The 21,761-nt window shown below is 23.2% G+C and overlaps 1 protein-coding gene across 3 annotated transcripts in view; it reads right to left on the bottom strand.

Annotated features, from left to right (window-relative positions):
- LOC122856769 (protein bric-a-brac 1-like) overlaps nt 1–21,761 on the bottom strand; it is a 212,064-nt gene that overhangs the window by 7,146 nt on the left and 183,157 nt on the right. For all 3 annotated transcript variants that reach the window (XM_044158591.1, XM_044158590.1, XM_044158593.1), the window contains one exon: nt 2,514–2,571. In XM_044158591.1, coding sequence (XP_044014526.1) covers nt 2,514–2,571 — 58 coding nt within the window. The remainder of the gene's footprint in view (nt 1–2,513; nt 2,572–21,761) is intronic.

Here is a 21,761-nt window from a genome sequence, read left to right as displayed (position 1 = left end):
TTTAAAATAATTACTTGGTTCATGATGGATTTTTTTTTAAATGTCAATTTTATATTTAAATTTTTTATGTAAATTATAAAAATTTTATGAAACTTTTTATCATAACACAAGTGATTTTTTATTTTTAATAAAAAATCAATTTACATTATTCATTTGATTGGTTTTTTAAAATAAATTCTATATTTGATATAATGAAATGAGATTTATTAATATCTTGGTAATTTTAGTGTGATTAAATAAAAAATCATTTAAGAAATTATTTAAGATTTTAAATTTGATTGAAGGTAAAAAATAAATGCTTGATTTTTTACTTACTAATGATAATAATTTTCAAGAATTTCAGATAATTATTAATAAATAAAAAATATTGATTTGTAATTAATGATTATTTAGATGATAAAATTACCAATTGAAAATTAATTAATCAATTAATTTAAATAGCTTAATTTTATTATTTATCTAACAAATTTTGATGAAATAATTTAAATTTATTTTCAATAGGATATGATTAATTAATTTATGTAAAAATATAAATATATTTATGTTATATTTAATATCGGAAGACAAGTATTAAAGGCAAATTAATTAATAAATTATTCATTGTCATTTTCATCGTTAAAATAAAGTGATACAATTGAGTGTTTTTTACAAAATGCCCACCACCATCTAAATCCAGATAATCCATTAAATATAAAACCAGGATCTCTTTCACGTCGTAATTTTTCAACGAAATTTAATATTGCATTTAATGATTTTTTAGTTCTTCTATTATATGGACTAACAGTTATATCACAACAAAATTCTAATACAGCATTTTCTTCATGAATATTTAAAGCAGCCTCTTCAAGTACCATCATCCTTTTTGATTTTCCAAGTATGTTGTCATATAGTGTACCTTTTGGTATTCTATATTTTGTTGATGCTTGTGTAAAACGCATTTTTTGTGTAACAACAGCTTCAATTGCCTCTTGAAGATCATGACGTGACCATGTTGGTGCTTTCACTTTCAGGACACTCGATAATTCAGCTAAAATATATGGGACTTTTTTTTTTTGTTTTTTTTTTCTTTCTGTGATTAAAAAAAAAATTTTTTTTTTTTTTTTTGTTTAAACAAATAAAGCTCAATTTAATTTTAATAAATAAAATAAAAATATACAAGAACAAAATAAGCATCATTCAATCAATCAAACAATTTTTTTTTTAAATTTTAATTTCAATTTAAAAAAAAAAAAATATAAAATTATTTTGAGCTTTATTTATTGCTGGATAAACCTTTCCTAAAAATTGTTTATTTAATTATTCCATAGTTAATGTATTGATTGTATTTAAATAACTTTTTTTTTTTTTTTTCAAATTGAAGATATAATTTTTAAAATAGTAAAAATATTTATATTTGTATTTGGAGATGAATGAAATGAATGAGAGATAGGTAGATGAATGAAAAATAAAAATAAAAAAAGATAAATAGAGTTGGCTAGTATCAGCATCAACCCTTTTGACACTGACACGGTAATTAACACCGTTTATATCTCACGAATTAAATGCCTCACAGCAGTTTATACAATATTTCAAACCAACTGATGTATACAAGTTCATCTCTCTGGATTTAAACATCATAATAAATTTGTTTTACCACTAAATACTTGAATTTAAAATAAAATACATATATAATTTAAATACCATACTAACAACATTCAACAACTAAAATAAAAAAAACATTTAAAACTGTAGTTGAAAGTGGAAAATAAAAAAAAGTAAAAATATTATTTAAACTAAAAAATATTCAACATAAATAAATAGTAAAATAAAAAAATTTACGAGCTTTGTTTTGAGTATAGTTTGAGTCGTTTTTAAAATTATATTTTGTGAGAAATAATATAAATAAAAAAAAATAATATAAACTTTTGTAAATTGAGGATGAAAAACCACCTGTTGACCCACTAGAAATACCGAGTTACTTTTTATTTTTTGTTTTTTGTCAAGCTCAATTGATACTATCTCCAAGTGAACTTTCATACAACATGCTATTTTTTTATTATCTCATTAATTGATTTCTATATTAATTAATTTATTTACAATTCAATATTTATATATTAAAATTACTTGTACTAGCCTTCTCTGTTTTATTTTATTTTTATTTCAAACATCTCACCCATCTACACTCATAAAAAAATTGTTTAATAATAAAAAAATAAATATAAAGAAATGATTGTTTTTTGAAAAAAATATAGGATATTTTTTGTTTGTTTATTTTAGTTGATTAACGATGTATATTTAATGATGAAAAAATATCTGTTGAAATTAATCGTTCATTGATATTTTCGTTATATTTAATCGTAAATGAAATAAAAAAAAAAAAAATAAATCATTAATCATTTTTATCATCAAAAATATTCATATTCAACATGTAAAATGATAAGTAAATTTTATATTTTTTTATAAATCTGAAATATGGTTATTAATGTTTTTTTTTTTATTAAAATTTATTAGTTAAAATTTTTTTAAAGACTCACCTGATATATTGGAGGTGGAGGCACCGAGCCAAGCGTGGGAAGACTCCAACAACTTGGCCTGAAACAAATGAAAAAAAAAAATATTGTTAGAAAATTTTTATGATTAAAAAGTAAAGCAACAGTTCTTTAATAATTTAAAAAAAAAAAAAAAATTATATATGGATATTTAAAGTTCAAGTGGGCTAGTACAGTTCAAGTGTTGAATTTTATTTTTTTTCTTCTCTTTGGCACTCTCAAGACGAGGAGTTATTAATAATTACTCAGAGTAAAATTATTAGCTATGAAAGTATTAAGTAAGCAACAATAAAATTTAAAAAAAAAAAAATGATAATGTAACTTTGGTAATATATGGATATGATCCTTGGAATTTAAAGAGGTTGAAAAAATAAAATAAAAAATTCATTGAGCTTTTTAAAATTTGATAAATAATGAGAAAAGACATACGCAAAGTTTACTCATTTTGAAAGTTTATTTCCCTGTATAATTTTCATTTTTATTTATTTTTATTTATTTTTTCCAGATGCTTCTCTTTGACTTTCTAAAATGAATTTTTTAAATTTCTTAGTTTTTTTATTTATTGTTTTAAAAATTGTTTTTTTTTTATTCGTTCAACTAAGTAATTACTTATTTTTTTTTTCATTTATTTTGTTTTATAGACATCAGTAGGAAATTTTTTTTAGATCAATAAATAGTTTTTTTTTTTTTTTCTATGAGGAAATGTTTTTATATTCTGATTGAAGAGGGGAAATCATTGCCAATGACAGAGTAGGCGAAAAAAAAAGAAAGCAATGGAACAATCATTCTGGCCATCAAGTAATTTTCATTGTCCAGAATGGATATAAAAAAAAATTGGAGAAAAAAAAAAATGCATAATGCACACGCATTAAACCAACAAAACACAACGAATTATTGACGAGTCGACAATTGTCAAAGTACCCGATACTTAAAAAAAATTTCTTTTCTTTCTTTTGCCCAACAATGAAAGAAAAAAATGAAGAAATTATGGAAAAAGTGAAATAAAAATAAAAAAAAAGTAATACAAATTGAAGGGGAAAGTTGCTACTATATATAAAACACCTGAATTTTTCATTATCCTCAAAATAACACGCATACATTTCATATTTTCTACTATGATTTTTTTTTATATATAAAATTTCTTTTTGAAAAGAAAATCATACCGTCATTTTAGCAATTTTACTTGAATAATTCTTCAATTTTATTATTTTTATTATTCACAAAAGAAAAATAAAAGAATATTTAATTTTTTATTTATTAAATTGAAAAAATAAATAGAAAATTTTTTATTTACATTACTTATATTGTTGTTGATATATTTTATTATTTTAAAAATAGCTAAATAGAGATGATTTTTGAAAATTTACGGATCAGAAGCGTCGACTAATTTAGTAAATATTTGTCAGCAATAAGAGGGATGAGGAGAGAAGAGAGAGTAGAAATTTCAGTAAACATTGAAATGCTTCAAGGGCAAAAATTACGTTCACGGGTTTGAGAATGTTGAAGACAAGTGAGAGAGGTGAAAGAGGGAGGAAATTAAAGGGGATGAATTTATATAAATATAGTTTAAAAGTGAGGAAAAGAGTCATACACCCCGCATCGTTCACTTGGCAATGTACCCGAGGGACAAATTTCTAATCGGATTACCATGGATTAGTAAAGTTCGTTTGTTCTAATGAAATTTGTCTAAATTAACGTCCAGACTACATGTACCATGGCGAAAGACTTTTCCTGGTTCTTTTTAAAATCAATTAACATTCTGTTAAAAAAATTAAAAAAATAAAAATTATAATAATTAAAAGTTGCATGAAAAAAAAAAAAATCTGTGATAATTTTTCTTCTCTTTTTAAATGAATATATATAGATTTTTAAAGATTACTATTATTATTTTATTCATGTTGATTAATTAAAGGGTTGAAAGGTGATAAATAACATAAACTATCACAAGTTGTGTTATCAGTGGGGTGTGGCGATCGTCACTTCCGTTTGATTAGACAAATAAATTTGATTTTATAATATATTTTTCATTATCAGAGAAAAATGTTGAGTGTGTAGTTATTATCGTTATAACAGAAAATAAATAATATTAAATATGGATTGAGTGTCATTCTGTTAGAAGAGATTTTTCTATTTAACATTTTAGTATAGTGTAGATATTTATTTTTTAATTAATTTATCGGAACTGTCGCTCCTGGGGTCTCATCAAATCTGCGAGAACATTCAATTACGAAATCCATCATTAAGTACAATGAAGTACACATGACCGCCATAGGTAGATGTCGTTTCTACCTACAACGTCGCAAGGTAAACTAAAAAAATTTAGCACCTTGAAGGCATGGATGGTACGACGGAATTATACCGCCTTTGTTCATTGAGCCGACCCGTTCAAAACTCAAATTCCAAAGACTGGATACCGTACTGACGAATGGTTTTACGTGGGTTTATATATTTTCAGTTGGCAACAAACACATGAGAAAAACATGCGAATACTAGCGGTTAAATTATCAACTAAATTCCCCGCGACAATCTGGTTTATTTCGTTGTGATTTTTTTTTAGAAACAATTATAATTTTTATATTTAATAACATGTAACTAGTAAGTAGTAGTAAAAAAAATTAAATGAAATTTTTAATAGAAATTTAAATAGGATAAAATTATGACATAAATATGTAACTATAATAAAAATAGAGTTAAAAAGAAAAATATCTTAGTTTAAATTTATAATTAATTAATTAATATTGAAATATTTTTATAGATCAAAATTTATTTGTATCAAAGATGATTTGTTTTTTCATTAATTTAGGGTGGGGTCTTTTCACAATTGCGCAATTGATTTTGCCATCCCAAAGTACCAAGGTACAAATACCACCAATATTTTAGCTGGACATGTTGTCACAATGCAACAACATTTGTCAAATTTGGCCTCGTCGAAGCCAAATTTGACGGTCAGACAGCCAAGCAATCGGAGTTCAAGGTACCCGACGGGCCCTTGATGGCATGGACGGTATGACGCTTCATCATTTTAAATGAGCTGCCCCTTGAAGATTTGGCATATTACCAAATCTTCAAACTCAGATATAGGATTCCAGTGGATTCACTCGATGAAGCGCATCGACCAATTACTTTACTCAAGGTCTTATATTTTTAGTTGACAACAAGTGCTTATGAAAAACATGCGAATACTAGTGGTAAAATTCGTAACTGATTACCGCGCGATTATTTGATTATCCACCATCATTAAAACAAAAAAAAAAACTTGCAAGATAAATTTAAAAAGTATAGAATTATTTAAAACAAAAATAAAAAAAAAAAACATTAAAATATGTAAAAATATCTCATTTTCAATGTTTATAAATCAACTATAAAATAATTTACGATGAAAAAAAATTAAAATAGTCTTTTCTATATTATAAATACATATTTTTTTTTTTTTTTTATAAACACATATTTCACTTGAAGACAAACTACATATACCACTTGTAATAATAAACATTAAAATATATATTTATATTTAAAAAAAAAAAACAAAATAGTATCATTAACATCAACATAAATTCAAAGACATCTCGCTGATAATAACAAATATTTATTTATCATATATTATTTCAAACAAATACTAAAATTAAAAAAGAAAAAACAAAATTTCCATTTTCAATAATTAAATTTATTAAAATTATGTAAAAATAAAATTGAATATTAATTTTTCAAATGCAATATTATTTAAATTTAAATGAAATAATAATATAAATAATTATGTAAAATCAATACTGATAATATTGGTTTGAGTATTTTATTAATATATTCAAATACAGATGATGTAAAATAAACCAAGAGATATTTACTTCATGTTTGGCATGTATATAGTCCTTTCGTACGCAAATGGCATAGATGCAGGCAATTGCATATATGAGAAATGCATCAGACATCCATACAAATAAATATATATACATTGTGTGTGTGCTTGAATATGTAATTGTGGAAATAGTGCAAGTTGGTGGTGATATGTCGCGTGCACGCACGATCTACTTCATTCGTGTTTGCTGATAATACAAGTGTGTTGGTTAGAATGTTATATATATTATATATAAATGCTGAGAATATACTGGATTTCGGCGTTGGTACATTTACTGAAAATCCTAGTAGATCGCCAAGAGAGTTATCCAATGGGAGGACAAGTGAGAGATACACTGATAAATTGACAAATAAATACAGTCCGACAAATACATAAAATAATTATTTGTATACAGACTTTGATGGATTATAAATTATATAAATAAATCAAATTAATTCAAGTATTTGCACAGTATATACTCATAAATGAATAGCTAAGATAAAAAATTCAAAAAAATATAATCAATTAATATTTAATTATAATTTAAACAAACAAGTTCGTTTTTTTTTAAATTCGATTGTTTAATTATTAAAGAGCTTTAATTAAAAAATCTAAATACATGTGTTAATAAACTATTCATCGTATTATATTTGATAGAAAAAAAAATATATAAAATAATTGAAGAAAAAATGGCACAAGCAAGTTGATGAAATGATGAGAAACGGACGAACTGGTAATAAAGTTGAATTTACATTTCGATATATAGTTATAAACATCCGGCATTTATTTAAACACATTATTTTTTTTTTTCATTCAGTTTAATAAAATAATGTCTGTTTATATAAAATATATAATAATAATGATAATAGATTGATTAAGATGTAATTTATATTGAAAATTTTTTTGAATATTTGAAAATAAATTGAATGAATAAAGGTATATATAGTGAATCTTGTGAATGAAAATTCAATTGAAAATAGATAAATGAAATAGAAAGAGATTAAAAATTAATGAAAATTTTTGTAAAATTTAATTATCAATAATTATTGGAATTATAATTACATATCATTCAGTTAATTTTGCAGTAAGAAAATATTCTATTTTCCGATATAAATGAAGTTTATTTTGTAATTTAATTTAATTACAAATATTATTTATTTATTGATTTATCTTAAAAACAATAATACATAATGAAAAAATATAAAATAATCAATTTTTTTAATTGAATAAATTTATTTATAGGAAAATATAAAAAAAGAAAAATTAATTGTATTTTTTTTTATTGACAAGAGGAAGTAATGAAAGAAAAAAAAAAAGTATTAAGAAAATTGATTAATATAATTTTCGAAAATTAATTCGATCCGTCGACTTTGCCCACAGAATTATTCTAATCCAATCTACATTGAAGCTAGCACGAATTACTATCTCACTAATTTTTTTATTTTTCATTAATTTCAATTGTCATTTAAATAAAAATAATTAAACATAAACCAAGAAACAACACATAAATCATAAGAAAATAATAAATTTATAATTTAATTTATCATGTAAAATAAATTAATAGAAAAATAATTAAATAAATAAAATAAGAAACAACATAAATCATTAAAACGAAATAATTTAAATCAAGATGTAAAATTGTCCAGTGACATTTACCAATGTACCGATAAAATAAAAATAAAATATTGGAAATACGTCAACTTGAATTTATATACATATAAAAATTCATGAAAATTTCTTAAATTAAACATACGATTGTCAAGAATGACGATGTCAAAAAAAGTAATAATATTGCAAAAAATTTTTAAAGAAAATAATCATGATGATAAAAATAATAACAAAACCAGGTCAAATTAATGACAATCCTGAATGTCAAATATATTTTTGGCTTATTATTTTTAATTTTTTTATTAATATAAAAATAATAATATTAACTTGCAAATTAAATCAATAACTAAAAATATATTTTGTTATAAATTATTGTATGTATACTTGTTAATTTTATATTTATAATATCAATATTTTTTTTGCTAAAGGAGAAAGGGGTGACTTTTTCCATCAATCGATTTTTGAATAATTAATGTCACACCGAAGACAATTTTCAATGTTAGATAGCATGCAGCAATAAATGTATATATTTTTTCAGAAGCAATATACATTTATTTTAAATATTAACGTGCATATATTCGCTAAGCAAAAATAATACTAAGAAGGAAAAAAAATCATGTAAAATATTTATAAAAATAAAATTATCAGCAAAAATGTATAGTATACTGTTTTATATATAATCGATTGAAAATTGATGTCGTCAATAATCGATTAACCTGATTAAAATGAAATATATTAAATAAATAATAAAAAAATATAACTAAACAAAATTTAAAAATTAATAAAAGCGTAAATATTACTTCAACAATAGTCAATAATTTATATCAATTTTTAATTTATTATTAATCATTTTTTTTTTTTTTTTTTTTTGTGGATAATGTATTTTATATACATATCTGTTTTATTTTATTTTTTTGGTATCTCACTTTATATTTTTACTATACTCTTTCTTTACACAAAAATATTTATATTATACACGATTGACGTAGACTTTATTTAATATTCCAGGCCAACTGAGTTATAGTTTTTTTTTTTTTCTTATAACATCAGGTCACAACTGGCCTTTTCACCTTTTTATTTTATTTTTTTAATATTTATCTTCTTTGTCTTCTCAAACCGATCGAAGTACAATATTATAATAATCATTTTTTTAAATTATAATTTGGATTGTTTATAATGCAATGAGAAAAATGAAATTTATTATTAATTAGATAATCAATTTTTTTTTTTATTGATGAAATATGATATTTGAATTGTGCTTAAATATTTTATTGGATTTAAATTTACGATGTTAATATTTAATCGTGATAAATTTGGTTTGATAATTGATCTACTTGACCAAACATTAATTTTTTAAATTAAACATGTAGCATATTTAATCCAAATGATAACTTTATTACAATTAAAATTTTCATTTTAATAAATTCATTAATTTATGGTTGAGGTATAAAATTTTTTACTAAATACAATTGAACGTTAAATGAATAAAATAACAAATGTAATTTATAAAAAATCACGTATAAATAAGAAAAAATAAAAATATTTATCTTTAAATAATTTCATCAGCTGTTAAAAATTTAATATGCATTGAAATTTGATGTTTATATATATTGCAATTTTATTATAATAATTTTCTTTGTATAAATTTATATTTATTATTATTTTTTTTTTTTAATCACTGTATATACAGTGGCTTCTTACATAAATTTATAAAAATTTACATTTTAATAGAGTCCTTGATCAGATTCTATATTCTGCTTTCAAGCAATCCATGCATTGGTAAAATTTATCACATAACAATATAAAATTAATCCAAGTGTCCTAGTTTAATTTTTAAAAAGTCAAATAAATTATATAAATTTAAATTAAATTATAACATGAATTATTTTGAAATGTCAATGATATTTTTGCATTGGAAAAATTAAAAAAGAATTAATATTACATAATTGCAGCAAGTATTTAAATTTTCTTTTAGTTTTTTTTTTCAAATTTATTTTGAGATTTATTGATGATTGCAGTATTTGAATGTCATGCAATATCGATTCATCAACAGGATAAATACACTATAATTCAATAAACGAATACACACATTTGTGAATAAATATGTTGATAGAATGTGCAGGGGTTGTTTCTTTGAACACTGAAGAGATTTACTCAATCGCAAAATTTAGACAGAATTATCTATCTCTCTTTGCATATGTGTTTGTGTGTATGCTAATATTTATATACCTCTAAAAAATAATTAATTCAATATACAAAATCTCTCCAACGATTTGCCAAAAAAAAAAAAAAATTTAATAAATTTAAAAATAAAAAACAATTAATTTAAAAACTTTTTTCCCTACCCAAACAAATTAATTAAAATATGATAAAAAAAAAAATCTGCCTTTTTTAAAATTAAAAATTCATAATATAAAATATAATATAAAATTTAATTAAAATATATGAAGCAATAAATTTCAATTTTAACTTATTAAAAAATATACTTATATATTTTAAAAATATTTTTATTTTAAATTTTTTAGTATTTTAATAAAATATCATATGACGACAATGATGACGACAATGAAATTTTTTTTTAAATAAATAATCCATTGTGATTAATAAATTATAAAAAAATGTAATATTTGATATTTAAAAAAAAAAAAAAGTAGGTTATTATATTTATATATTTATTTGGCATTTGTTAAAAATTCAAAGTTTTTTAAAAAAATATAATTTTATTTTTAGTTTTCTCGGCCAAAGTTACCCTTCCATTTTATAATGTATATTTACAAAAGGCGCCTGAAAGTAAGGGGTGGCTGGATGAGGAGGTAAAGTAGGGTGGGTCAAATGGGGGTTGAATTTTGTTGGGGATGATAGCAAGAGTCAGATGAATGGCAAGACGACGACGAATATTTCATGAGATGTATTAATATTATAGTATCTCATCTCATGGATGTATCGAGCTAACATAATGCAAGTCAACTATATAGATAGTTTCTTATTAAACTCGCAAAAATTGTATGGCAACATATTCAAGTAAAATACACATTTTCAAGATTCACTATAATATTTATAAAAAGAAAAAAAAACATTTTTTATATATATTCTCAACCACAAGGGGGATGGATGTAGATGAAATTTTTTTATTTTTTTTTTTTCATTAATATTATTTATTTTTATATCTTCGTACTTTTGGCCTCATTTGTTAATAATAATTTTATAAATAAATTAATAAACTTAAACAAACCTCGGACGATAATCTAAATTTAATTTTTTATTTCAAGTTTTTTTTTTTTTTTGTTCAAAGTTTAATATAAATTAATATAAAAAAAATTTGTTGAACAAGTTTTTTGATTGGATGTGGTTATAACTAGGTTAAATAGAATATTTTAAAATATATAATTTATCTTGTATTAAAAATGGAAAACTCTCAACATTATTTATGATTAATTTCATTTTATATATATATCAAATTTCAATATAAAAATTTTTCATTTGAATTATTATAATAATTTTTTTATTTTTTCATCTTTTTGTCAGTATATTTTTCATGGATAATGTGTTTTTTTTTTTATTTATTATTTGATTTTTTATTTTCAATGACATGATGAAAATAAAATATTGAGAAAATAAATAAATAAAAAAATGACCATGCAAAATGGTCGAGAAGCAAAAGAAATCAAGCAAGAGTAGAGGAGGAATGAGGGTTGTGAAAAAAATATAAAAAAAAGAGAGGAAAAGAGGGTGAGTGAACGAAATGCTAATATTAAAAGTAATATTTCTGGGAGCCGTCGGCACAACTGGGGACCCAACGGCCTCTATATTTATTTTTTAATATAAATTAAACAATTTATTTTCCTCGAGGCTGAAAGAACAGCGAGTGAGGTAGTATGGCAATATGGGGATGAAGAGACTGAGGGGCTCAACTGAAATAGAGAAATAATGCCAGAGTGCAATATCGAATGAAATATCGTCCAACTACCTCACCACCCACTTAACCACCCATACTATTTTTTTTTTTTTTTTTATTATTATTATTTTTTCACCAAAAAAAATTAACTGTATGCACTGGACATTTTAAAATTATTCTCAAAGCCTCAGGTTATTTTTTTCTGATAATCAAAAAAAAAAAATCTTTAAAAAAATTAAAAGAAAATATATGTACAATCATTTTTCTATTGATAATTAAATTTTTTTTTTTTCCATTTAAATTTAATTTTTTTGTTCATATAATTTAGAGATTGTTTTTTTTGGCTTTTAATTTTTTTTACAATGGATTTTTTTAGGGGTTGAAAATGGTCAGGGGATACGATCGTTTGACAAGGCATCCCAATCAAAAGTTTTTCTACTATTTGAGTATCCGGTCATGCCTCTTGTGTTTCAAAACAAAAATTTTTTTCTATTATTATCTTTATTGTTATTATTTTCATTCTATTTTTATTATTATCATTATGATTTTTCTATATTTTACGTTTTTTTTTTACTCTCTCATTTTTGTCCTTGGACAAAAACGTTGGCCTCGGAATATATGCTTTCTATATTTTATTGGATTTCGTTTGAATACCAATTTGTCTCGTTTGCGGGGCCTTTGATTTGCCTAGCCAAAGGGGGTGGTTGAAAATTCTATATATTTTTTTATTTTTTAAATTTTGTCCCAGGGGTAGTAAAAAAATCAGAAAAGAAATTGCCATGAAACAAAACGAGTGTGGAAAAGGATGGAAAAATATTGATAAAGAAATAAAAAAAAAAAAAAACGAGAGAAAAGAAATTAATTTATATCGCACCTTTAATAAAATAAAAAAGTTCTAACGAAATATTTTTGTATCAATTTATTTTAATAATGACTCAAAGAGGAAATAAAAAAAAAAATTAATAATGTAAATTGATTAATAAAAAAGAAAAAAAAATTAATAAACATCAATAAAAAAAATTACGATTTTAAAAATTGTTGTTAATTTTATTTGCTATATTTACGTGTTATCTTGACCTCTTTAAAAAATTTTTTTATATAGTTCTCTGAGTTGCCATTTACTCGGGACATTAACTTGAAAAACTCGAGGGTTTATTGAACTCATAATAAAAAATAAAAAACAAGTTTCAATAAATCGTTTTTTCCCTTGAATACTTTTGGTCCAAAATCAAGTCAATAAACCCTCGATACATTGCGTTAATATCCTAGATCGTTGTACTCGATGCCACTCACAAAACAACAAGTGGAGAAATAATAAAAAAAAAAAATAAATCTACTATATAAAGCTATTGAAAAATATATATATTCAAAAGTACGCGTGTAAACAATTCATATTATAAAAAAAAAAAAAAAGAAAAAACAGTGTAAAGGTAGTTTTTTATACTTTGCAATTGAAAAAAATGTTTTTACTTCAATGTAAAAGAAAGTTGGTTAATAAAGAAAAAAAATAAATAATAAAATAACTTTATATATAACCGTATAAAAAAAAAAAATGACAAAAATTGATTTTAATCTATTTTATTATTACAAAACATTTTATTTCTAGAAAATAATTATTAATAATTAATTATAAAGAAAAATTTTATTCAATATTTTCATATATAGCCACAACTAAATTTTTCACGACAAATTTATGAATTTACATAAAATTTTATTATTAACTGTTTTTCAAATAAAAAAAAAAAAAAAAAGTACAAAATAATAAATAAAATAACACAATGGATCAAAGTGATTTGCATACACCGACTTTGGTATTTTTTATGTTATTATTTTTATATATATTCGCGATCGAAGATAGGATTAATTATTGGCCTCAGTCGTGGGTCTAATCGTTCTCTTCCTCTTCAGCTAAAAATATAAAATAAAAAAAAAAAAAAAAAATGTTTTTTTTTGCAAGAAATCTGCGTACTCACAGACCGGAAATCCGTTGACTCAAAAAAAGAAAAAAAAACAATTACAAAAAAGAACAAAATGAATTAATAAATAATAAAAAAAAAAAAAAAATATTTATAATAAAATTTTTTGATTATGATAATGAGTGAGAATATGAAAATTATAAAATTTTTTTATTGAATGATTTTACGGATATTGATATTGTCATTTGATTTGGGATATCACGGATTCTCTTATCCCGTTAAAATCCGAGATAACTTCCGGTTTGAGGGTTGTTAATGCGGGTAGAAAATCACACAAGAGGATACAGCAACTCCTTTCATTAAAGCCACTATTCAACACTATTACAAACTTATATATATATAATATTACCACACATATATTATACACATTTATATTGAGATACCTTGGGTACTGCTAATGGCATTGTGGCAATTAAATTGCCGGCGTCTCTATTCTCGGCTATTAATGGTATTGTCACATGTTGTCTCAAAAGTCAAAATAAAATACTCACATTTATTACTCGCATTAATATTTTGTAAAACAACATATAAATTTAATATTTATTAATAATAAATAAATTAATTGACAAATTTATAATAAAAAAATATTTATTTAATTTTTTATTATTTATATTTTCATTTGTAATTATTTAAAAGAATTTTTTTTCTTTCATTTTACTTTTTTTTTTTAAAAAAAAGAAAAAATGTAATAAATTAAAAAAAAGGATATATTTACATAATGTATTCAAATAAAAAAAAAAAAAATATTACAAAAGAATATAAGAAAATAAAAAAAAAAATAATATTCATATTATTATTTCTTATAAAAAATAAAATAAATAAATGCAAAATTTTTATTTCCATAAATATAATCAAATATCAAAAAATGATATCATAAATTTTATTTTTAAATATACGTATGCCACAATTTAACCCTATATATATATTGTTATTATTTATTTTTTCGCGCATATTGTTTTAGTCTTCCGGCTAAAAAATATATATAAACGAATTCCGCCCACCCGCCACTGTGCCTTATCCATCCCCAAGATCATGACGCCTCGCAGCTTGAATAAAATACACACACACATACAAACAATATATAAACTAAATATATAAATTTTATTATGTGTATTCTTAAATATATATAAAATATATATCAAAAAAAAAAAATTCTTTTACTTCCCCGCAATTCGCAATATAATTTTTTAAATATTTTTTTTTTTTCCCCACAAACATCAAAACTTTTCTCTGTGTATCTTCAACTAACACAAAATATTATTTAAGTGTTTCCTGGGATATAAATATACACTCTTGTTGTCTTGATATATACAAATGATAATTAAAGTCCCAAGACTATATATCTGACCGTTACCATCTGCCTTCGACCATTTCCTCTTTTATATATATATTTCAAATAAATATACTTAATCATTTTAAATTCTCACATTTGATATATATCGAAAAAATCATATTGAAAAGAAAAAAAAAGTAATTATAAAATCACACAGTGTATATTTAAATAAAAGAAAAAAAATATATATATTTTTTTAAATTTTTAATATAATTTATAATTATAATGTAAAAAAAAAAAAAAAAAAATGAATTAAATTTATGAATATATTTATAGAGTGATATAGTATTAGGTTAAAATTCAAAGTAGCCTAGATCGATTTTGGTCAGCATCGCAAAAGCCTATGAGAGCAAGAGAAAGAGAGATAATTTTATGGGCAAAGAGCAAGTGAGATAGACACAGGAATGGATCGGTGAATTTCTCGAATAATTAAGTTAGACTTTGGCTAGTGGTAGAGGACCTCGAAAAGGGTGGTTCAATATATACATATATATAATAAAAGGGGGGTTGTATCGAGGAGCTAAAGCAGGAGGTAAAGTAGGAGGTTGGTCGCTTACCAACCAACACGCGGACATACATTATGTACATAAATTTTCTGCTACATATTCTCTCGATGTATATAATATATATATATATCTAAATATACACAAAGATGTGCGAGCTGTACATGTACATATATAAAGACATTTTATACACGTGTATATAAATACATGTATAGATATAGAGAAAATAAAGCAGCCCCTTTGCAAGCTGCTGTCCGTCCTTTTGTATATATAACTGTCTCTGTTTCTCTTTACCCCTTTCCGCCAAATAAACCCTCACTCTCTTCATCTATACCACCCACCTACGAGAAACGGGTGGTACACTCGGTGGCATTGGATATATACTTAATGAAGCGTAAATAATTGAGTAATGTGCTCCGGGCCGTTCGATCGACGTTCCTATTGGTCAGAATTAATCTATTCCAGCGCATTAGTGTGGGGATCTAGTTGAATTTTATATATTTTATTTATTAATATATTAAATATAAATTTATTCAATTATGTCGTTTTTTTTTTTTTTATTTAAATATTTATATATGTTATACAATGTTTAATTAATTTATTCATGGACAACCTCGTTTGGGAATATATGCTTTTTTTTTTTCTTTTTTATTCTTTTCATTTTTAATGTAATATATAAAATTTAATTTTTTTTTTTTGGATATGTTGGTTTTTTAGTTTTGGAAATTTTATTTTTGTTATAGGGCTTTTCATGTTTACTGGAAGAGTTCATGGGCAAAGTCAATGATTGGTTAATCATCAGGATTACGCAGATAAACAACAAACGTATAAAAGACATCATTTTAACTCAAAGGAATATAAATTTGTATTTACATATACATTTTGATTGATTAATCATGGATTTTTTATTTTTTTAAAATATCAGATAATCAATAAACTGAATTTTTAAAATAATTTAATTATTAAAAATTTAATTTATTTATAATTAAATAAATAAGTTCAATTTATAAAAATTTGTTATTTTTTTTTTTATATTCTAGAAACTTTTTTTATTACTAATATACATCATATAATTTTTTTTTGTTTTTTTTTTTTTATTGTATTTTGAAGAGTATGTTAAAAGAAAAAAAAAAATGGAATAAATAAATAATTTGTAGAGAAAAAGTATGGTCATGTATGTGAAAAAGAAATTTTTTCTTTTTTTTTTTCAAGTGCAGTTTTTTAGGGGATAGCATGTGAAAGATGATTATGATGATGATGATGGGGATGAAAATAGGGACAAACAATGTTATATATATATAAAATATACATGTATAAATTTATGTATGTAAAGAGCATATAGAAAAGGGGAATGAATATTATATATACGAGGCCAGACAATATCTAAGTGGCATTCTCAGACACTCCCTGGCACATTGATCGCACAAGATGTCCTAGTATATATATTTTCTCTCGGCTACTACCCCAACTTTTATTAAATATATACTTGATGTTTCATACACACTTACATCTAGACAACTAACTAAACAACCCCCTCATCCACCCCATTTTTTTATATACATTTAAATAAACCCTTTAAATTTATATCAATTTCATTAATAAAATCAATTTTTTTTTTCATTGTATTTTTTAAATTTAATTTAACAGTGAATTACGTTCAATTTAAATTTTTATATTTAATAAAAATTAATTAAATTTTAATATTAATAATATTTGCTTTAATTGATGTATTTTATTTTTTTTACATTTTATTGATAAATTAAAAAAAACACTGTACGTGTCATTGTTGATTTTTTAAATTTTTATTTGTGTCTTTTGCTTGATTTCTCTGTCTTTTTTTTTTTTTTGTTCATATAGTTTTTATTTTATTTTTTTTTTATTCTATTTTTTACTCATCCTCTACTCTTCTTGCTCAAAAGAAAGTTAGCACGCTCGAGATATAGAGAAGGCATGGGCGCATCGTCCTCCTGGAGCACTTTCTTTGATGCCGACTACCCACTTGGGGAACGCCAGGGTGGATACTGAGTTTGGGGCAGGTCGTACATCAAAGGGCGAAATACTTGAAGCTCCGTGAGATTTTCTACCCCTCTTTTCACCTTCCATCAAGTTACCCCGCATTTTATTTTTTTTAACCCTGTTTCTTCTTCTTCTTCGCTTTTTTTTAGTCACACTTTTTTTTTATGATCATTTTTTTTTTCTACCCCTTTTTTATCTCTCGCTCGCACAAAGTATTTTTTTTTTTTTGCTTTGCCGATGACCTCCGTTGTATTGTCCACACTCGACCGAAATTGTACATGCTTTTTTTTTTATTTTTTGCATACTGCGGAAAAGGCCTCTCAGCTTCAACTACCACACGTTCATTCTCTTCTATTCTTTGTCACTCTGATGACTGTCGCGGAATTTTTCAAACGATTTTACACAGTCAATTAATGGCTTGTTTAATTTTTTTTTTTTTTTTAATATATAATCTAAGATTTCTTTGTAGGCTCTAAGAAACTTGACAAATACTTTTTTTTTCTTTTGCTTGTACTTGATTTTTTATTTTCAAATATAAAGGACAATTATTTCGTGTTTTAATTATTTTTTCTTTTGATTTTTTTTTAAATTTAAATTAATATATTGATTTGCAATATAGTAATTTGAAAACAATTTTTTCGTTGAATTATTTTGTTATTTTTTCTTTCAACAAATTGCCCGGGGTAGTGACCGATACGAGACGAGTAAAATAAATATTTTCTCATCTCTTGTTGTTTTTTTGAATAATAAAAAATAAAAAAATACAAATAACCTCAATATTATATTTATATTCAATAATGACAATTTGACTTTATTTGTGTAAAATTACAAAAACCACTGATGAAAATTGTGGAGAGTATAAATAAATAAATATTAATAAATTCACATTGCCAACCCCTTTAATAACAAATATACACAAACCACAAAAAGCGTTAAAAAAAGAAAAATATTAAATTTTATTTCAATTAATATTTAAATAAATATTGAGTGAATATGTTTTTATTGATGAAAAAAAAATAAATTACTAGCAAAAAATAAAAAAAACAATTGAAAAAAAAAATTAAATTTCTTGAATGAGAAAAATAACTGAGAAAAAAAAAATTCAACTGATCAGGAAAGGGATGAAATATAAATGGACATGAGTAAAGTGGCTTGGGTCATGTTTTCAGCTTGGAGGAACTCCCAAAAGTGCATGACACTCAAAAATACATGTGGACATTGGCAAAGCATCAATTTTCATTCAAAAAGTACTCAGAAAAGAAAAAAAAAAATCTCAACATCCAGAAAAAAAATTTTTTTAATATTTTTTTTTCATTATAATTTCTATCAATTTATTTTTATATCAAAAAAACAAAAATCTATTATTTGACATGGTGGACAGTTAGTTAGCCATCAACAATACAAAAAAATAAAAAAAAGTATTCAAAAAAATAGAAAGAAAAAATTTTTTATAACAAAACAAAAATAATAAAATTAAAAAAATATAAAAAAAAAAAAAAAACGGATTTAATAAATTGGAATTGCATTGAACAGCGAGCGGAAGAGATTAATTTTTAAATATCGGATTTTAAAAACGTTAAAAAAATATTCATATATATATAATATAGACAGATCAATCCTCGGGTGTATTCAGTCCAAAAAGCTTTACATTAAAATTTCAAACAATTTCTTTTTTCATTAAAAAAATAAAAAAATAAATTGAACAATAATAATATTATTTAAATATTCTGTGCTTTTTAAATAAATAAAATTTAAAAAGATAATTAAAATTTTAACGAATTTTATAAATATTTTTTTAAAACTTTTAAAAATAAAATTCAAATTTTTTAAATAATTGATAAAATAAATTGTCAATTTATTATAAATAAATTAAAAATAATAATTGATATTGAATAATTTTTTTAATATGAAAAGTTGAATGAAAATGAGTTTATTGAATTTCGGGGTTAAATCAAAATCACGCAAATGTTGAAATGTGAATGTGGTTTATTTGTGGTGTTGTCGTGGATCCTGTGGGCCACACATCATTCACTGGATATAAATTATCCTGTCATGATGGTGACGAGTGTTCTTCCTGATGTTTTCCCCTCGACTATTCAACCGTGAACAAGTTTTTTTTTTTTTTTTAAATCTATCAAAATAGAACGACCAATAAAACAATATAAAAATATCAAAAAATCAGTTGTAAAAAAAATCAAAATCAATAAATATTAATAAATAAAATTCAGCGTTATAAATGTAATATTTAAAATAAAAAAATTTAATAAAATTTATATTAAAATGTACATTAAACACATCACAATGTAGCCCTGCGGTTAATCAGTTTGATGGCGATTAAAATCAATAATATCCATTGCACAGTTTGTGTCAAAATTCACACTTTCAATTTGCCTCGAAGGCATCTGACCCATACTCCACAATTATTCACATTCATATAATGTATATATATATTATTTTTTTTTTAATAAAAAAAATAATAAAGTATAATAAAATAAAAACAAAAAACAGCATACACATGATAAATGTGAATAAATGTTTTAACGCCACAGCGAAAAGAATAATTGCCGCATCATTGCCATCAGCGATTAATGTAATAAAAAAAAGAAAAAAAAAAAAAACAAAATAATAATAGCAATAATAATTAAAAATGAGGAAGGTGCTATAAAAGCATTTTTAATGAGACAAAAATAAATTGAAAAAATTTTAAATCCTATTTTATAAAAGAAAATAAAGCAAAAAAAAAAAACAATTAACATAATGAGCAGATTGATTAAGACAAATAAGAAATAAAAATTATGTTTTTACTTGAATTAAGCTTTTTTTATTGTTCATTCTGATCAATTTAATTGCAAAATCAAGCGATAATTCGTGACAAACGAAGTGAAAAAACCATCGACAAGTGGCTCGCAAATATACCGCTTGTAATTTTATTTTTCCGATAGATAAAAAATACAAAAAAAATACCAGTTAAAAAACAAAAAAAAATACAAATAATAAAAATAAATAAACAATACATATAGCATGAAAATAAAAAATGAAAAAAAAAAAAACCATAAAAATAAATACAAAAAATTGGAAAAAAGTCCAATCAACGTGGTAGCAGCGATTTTCGATATCGAATAAATTCAAAAAGAAACGTAACAATTTGCTGGTTGAAAAAAAAATAAATAAATAAACAAATAAATGAAAAAAAAAAAAAAATATTATGAGGGTAGTATGAGGATCCAGTCGACACACCATAGGTGTTGTGTGTATCGTATAAAAAGTAAGAGGGATGGCAGGAGGGAAGGTGGGAGGAAGGGAGGGTGTGAAACAGGGGGTTAAAATAACGGTCAGTATTTTGTAGTAATATTTCACCGTAGCAGTTGGTATTAATTCGTAATATGTTACTGTACAAACTATACAAAAGCACCAGTATAGAATACACCACCTCCCTTTAACCCTCTTTTCCCTTCTATTTTGGCATTTTGTATACCTCTAATATATGGTCCGGTATTATTGCAATGCAATGGACAGAATACTGTCAAAATTTATCGGTTCTCGTTTTTCATCTACCTACTCATATCCCTCTCCCTTTACATCACCCCCCTCAACACCCAAACCACCCACCCCACGATCAGTAAAATGAGCACGACAATTAAAGTGTGAAAATTAGCAGCATAAAAATAATTTTAAAAAAATAATAATAAATAATGGATTTAATAATATAATTCATATTCATTTGTGATAATTAAACAAATATGTTAATATTAAATTAATGTTAAATTTTTTTTATTAGAAAATATTACTTTTATTATGAAAAAAAAAAAAATAAAAAGGAAAATTCTTTTTTATTAAAATATATTTTTTTCATAAATTTTATCTCTCGTGTTGTATATTTTATTATGAGAAACAAAAAAAAATATAAAAATATATTTTTCAATTATTCTTTATTTATTTTAGTATCTCGTGAATTTTTTTTTTTTTTTATTTGTTTATTGTTGCTGTTATTTATATTTTATTTATTTATTGTTTTTTTATTTTTAAGACTGAAGAGACACGCCTTCTTGGCAATCTCGAGCTAAATTGCC

The sequence above is a fragment of the Aphidius gifuensis genome, linkage group LG5 (assembly GCF_014905175.1).
Source record: "Aphidius gifuensis isolate YNYX2018 linkage group LG5, ASM1490517v1, whole genome shotgun sequence".
Taxonomy (NCBI): domain Eukaryota; kingdom Metazoa; phylum Arthropoda; class Insecta; order Hymenoptera; family Braconidae; genus Aphidius; species Aphidius gifuensis.
The sequence above is the reverse complement of the archived record's forward strand: the minus strand, read 5'-3'. Positions and strand labels throughout refer to the sequence as shown.